Source organism: Pteropus alecto, unplaced genomic scaffold (genome assembly GCF_000325575.1).
Source record: "Pteropus alecto unplaced genomic scaffold, ASM32557v1 scaffold280, whole genome shotgun sequence".
In the NCBI taxonomy this organism is placed as follows: domain Eukaryota; kingdom Metazoa; phylum Chordata; class Mammalia; order Chiroptera; family Pteropodidae; genus Pteropus; species Pteropus alecto.
Window position 1 is genome coordinate 797,628 of NW_006430057.1, and position 4,525 is coordinate 802,152.

Genomic DNA, 4,525 nt, shown 5'->3' on the forward strand with positions numbered 1-4,525 from the left:
GGGTGACTCTATTTCCCAATCTTGCTTTTTTATTTTTTAACTCTTGCAGTTTTTTTTTCTTTTTTTTTTTTTTATCTCTAGAAGATCTATTCTATTCTTTTTGAGGGTTTCAATCTCCTTGCTCTGCTCATCTAGGTGTTTTTTCAATTCCCGAAATTGTTGATATGTCTCATTTTGGAACTCACCAAGTATTTTTTAGAAGTACCACCCTGAATTCTCTTTCATTTAAGTTGCATATATCTATGTCTGTAAGCTTATTTTCTAGAGATTTTTCTCTTTCTTTCTGAGATGCCTTGCCACTTTGGTTGTTCATGGTGTTTAATGGCTTATTTCTCCACCTGGTCATTAATGGAAATTTATTCTGCTGTTTTTCCAGAAAGATTTATTATATAAAGTTCTCTCTTTTGTCTGTTGCAAAGAAGGTGCTTTTCTTTTGATTTCCAGTAGGTGCCTTCTAAGCCTCTTGGATCCCTGCTTTATACAAAGCTTTAAAAATGGCTTTTTATTTTCCGATAGATATTTAATCACGCTCACTACCCTCAGTTTCCGTCACTGTAAGTGTTAGCAATAGTTTTGGTCTTGTTTGCTCAGATTCCCCTGGGCTCCACGGTGTTCCATCACTGAGGGTATGGGGGGATCGGCCCTGTGGGTTGGGGGTTGGGGGCTGTGGCTCAGCCTCGGTTTTGCAATCCGGCTGGTAAAAATGAACTGTTGTTTCTCTGCTGGCTGCTTCTCTGCTTTCTGCCCTGATATTGATCTCTGCAGCCAGCCAGCCACGAGAACTCACAACTGTCACAGGCAGAGCTGTTCAGGGAACACGTGGCAAGAACTTGCCACTCCTTTTCCCCCTCTCCTCTTCCTACAGGTAGGTCTGGTGGGTGCGAAAGGCAGCTTCTTTATTTCTCTCAGTTCACCACATGACACCCAGGGTTCTGACCTGTGCTAGCTCTTACGCACAGATCCCACACTCAGTCGTGCTGGTGTGCCGTTTAGGTGTTTTTTGGTTGTGTTTTAGATGTTCAGCTTATTGTTGTTTCAAGGGGAGAGATCTGGGGACGTCTCTCACTCTGTCATGTTTCCAAAGATCCGCTGAAAACTCCAAAGCTCGCTCAGTGTCACATCGGTGTCACAATCTCCTGTCACATTACTTTCTCGCAGGCAGAGCTATACTTAGGTGAGCCAATTCTGTTAAAATCATGGTCCCAGATCAGATTCAGGGATCTGACAGCAATGAAAAGTGACATATATTTGGTATAGGGATCAAGAATCTTGCGCACTGTTATAAGTCCCTCAGGGCCACACTGTGTTATAGTCTAATATAATAGATCATGTTCATTATTTGTCCAAGTCATCAAAAAAAAAAACCCAAAACAAACAAACAAACAAACAAAAAAAACAGAAAAAAAACCAAAGCAAAACCCTTAAACTATGTCCCCTGATCTCTATTTAGGAAAATAGGGAACTAATGCCTTTGGAAAAGATTTTTACTAAAAGTTAAGAATTAAAAGATATTGATGTTTATAAGGATGTATCAGCTGGAAGATTCACTTTGGTCAAATACCCAATTCCTCAGTGACTATGATTTATAAATGGTTATAAAATCAGAGCTGATAGACGCTAAAAACTTTCCCAGTTAAAGCATTTTACAGGGATGGACATTAAAGCACAAATAGTTGTCCAATGTCAACTGGTGGTGGCAGAGCTAGGACCAGAACCCAGTCTTCTGACTTCCAATCCAGTACTCTTTTCACCCCACCCTTCTGCTCCCCTCTCCTTAGACATCTCAATTTAGCTTTAGAAAGAGAACAAAGTACAAGTTGAAAAAACAATTGGCAGGGTGGTGGGTCCAGGGGGCCCTCTAGTGACCAATTTATGCACTAAACCCAATATATGCATGATCCACTGGACACTTCACCACAAACCTGGGAAATAGGGAATGTTGGCTAAGGGAAACTTAGTGCGACACTTCTTTCGTCTCTCTGCATAACCTAATTGAAGAAAGGCCTGAGTAGCACACTCTAAGAAGGTGGGGACAACTTCTCACTTGTGACTCTCTCTGACACATGGATGAATATAAGAGTCCAGCATAATATATAACACAGAGGTTGCTGCCACTTTCTTCTGCTTTGGAATTTCTACAGGAGGTTTCCCCTTACCCTTTATTTACAGATGTGGATACAGAGATTTAGAGAATAACTTGCCCAAGGCCACACAGAGAGTAAATGATGGAGCAGATATTTGAATCCAGGTCTACTTGACCTCATTCACTCAAAAGTAAATAATTTTGAGTTGAGTCTGTTTGCACAGGCACTTCAAATGGGCTCATAAAGTTGTATGTTTGTCTTTAGACACACTCATAAAGGCTTACATTATGCGAATTCTGGACACTGTTCAATGCAGTGCTACTCTGACATTTTCAAAGCTTCACCGTAATTATCTGGAAACCTTGTTTATACTAAAACAACTTCAACCCCTTAAATATAAGGACTGAATGCTTTATCTTTTTCTCTCTTCTTTCTCAACAAAACCCCAATCCTCTTTCTTCTTTTGCGATAGAAAGACATAATTCATGTTTTCACTAAATTCCCTGAAAAAAAGCCAAACAGGATTTGAATTTGTCTCCCAGGTCTGATGAAGCAAGTTTCAAAATTCCAGTGTTGCCAAGAATATGATTGTTGTCAGGCTCAACCCCCTATTTTCAGATTTATGGCCTTGCATTGTGGTTCAGTGTTTTCCAGGGTGTTTTGGAGAGTTCCCTGCAGCATATCACTCAGAGATCAGAAACTTGAAATGTAGGTGGACCACTTCCAATAGGTTGAATGATCACCAGCTGATAGATGCCATTGGAAATAATTTTCATTGTTAATAGTATTGTATGCTCCCAGCAGTGATATTTGGATATCAAGGATTTTTTTTCCTTTTTTTCCCCCTTTGGCAATCATTCAGGGGTGGGTGATGAGCACTTCCGTCTGATTCAAGCTCTTTCTTTTCCTCTTTTAGGTGAAACCAAAGCAGGAGGAGCCAAACCTTACACAGATTTCTGGACAGAAGAGTATAAACAAACCAAAAGACGCTGATGAAAAGAATACCCAAAAAGACAGTGCAGGTCGGCACATCTTCAACCTCACCCAGAAATGTACTACAAGCTTAATAGTGCAGGGCTATGTGACGGGAGCTATATAGTAAAAATTACTCAGACCTGCTGTCCTTGGTCTTCAGAGAGCTTTCAATTTAAGATGCATGCTAATGTGGTCCAGGTTTATCCACCTAAACTGCCTAATTAATACAACCCTCACTTGCATGGGATTTAGATAAAGGGTCATACCTAGATCCCTATTTTATCTCAATGAATTTCCAACCAGAGTTATTTTGTTTCTTTATAAATTTCTTTAATCCTCTTTAAGCCTAATATGCATGCTCAGTTCCTCAATGAGCCCAGATACCTGAGGGCAGCCAATGATTTCCCCTTTAGCACTCCCCCTCAGCAACAGAACCAGACAATAATAACAGAATTGGCCCCAAACTAGTTTTATAAAGTTGCTTTTCCTTTCCAGTAGAGAGAAAAGGTCTTGCATTAACAGTGAGACCAGTTCCCATAACCATGGGCAAAGAGAGCTGGGAGCAACCACAGACAGATGTCTTTGGCAGCCAACACCCATAAAATCCCCAAACAACTACCACTGGAGTGGAAATCTCTCTCTGTGTGTATATGTGGATGTTGGCTCTAGCTGATGGCAACCTAATTTCACACAGTGCTTGACAAAACAAAATTCCATTTCCACAAATTAAGTCAGACAATTTTTCTATAGTTTTGCCACAAAGGATTTCACATGTGTGTTCAAAGACAGGGTATCTCTAAATACATTTTCCCATGAAAACTAACAAAACCACAAAACTGTTCTGAAAAAAGAAAGAAAGAAGGAAAGAAAAAAGAAAAAAATTAAATGAATAATCCATTTTACTTTTCCTATCTTTTTTTAAAATTAAGTTTAATGAGGTACCACTGGTTAATACAATTATATAATTGTCAAGTGTACATTATCATTTGACATCTGTATATTCTATTGTGTGTTTACCACCCAAAGTCCAGTTTCCTTCAGCTACCATTTATTTGATCCCCTTTACCCACTCCGCGCTCCTCCATCCCACTATATTTGACTCCCTTTACACCATCTACCTCCCCCCTCCTCCCCCACCCCACTAGTAACCACTAGTCTATAGTCCTCTGGTAACCACTAGTCTATAGTCTATGTCCCTGAGTCTCTGTTTGTCCCGCTCATTTGTTGCTTTTAGGTTTATATCCCACATATAAGTGATATGTGATTGTCAACTTTTTCTGTCTAGCTTATTTCGCTTAGCATGATTATTTCGCAGTCCATCCATGTTATCGCAGATGGCAATATTTCATCTCTTCTTATTGGTGAATAATATTCCATTGTATATATGTACCACAGCTTCTTTAGCCAATCATCTATTGTAGGACACTTCGATTGCTTCCATGTCCTGGCCACCGTGAATAATGCTG

General features: G+C 39.9%; 1 protein-coding gene across 1 annotated transcript in view; it reads left to right on the top strand.

Annotated features, from left to right (window-relative positions):
• The window catches only part of LOC102880461 (acrosomal protein KIAA1210), a 52,757-nt gene that overhangs the window by 39,278 nt on the left and 8,954 nt on the right, over positions 1–4,525 (top strand). The window contains 2 exon segments of the mRNA XM_025046227.1: positions 2,703–2,814; positions 3,005–3,106. Coding sequence (XP_024901995.1) covers positions 2,703–2,814; positions 3,005–3,106 — 214 coding nt within the window.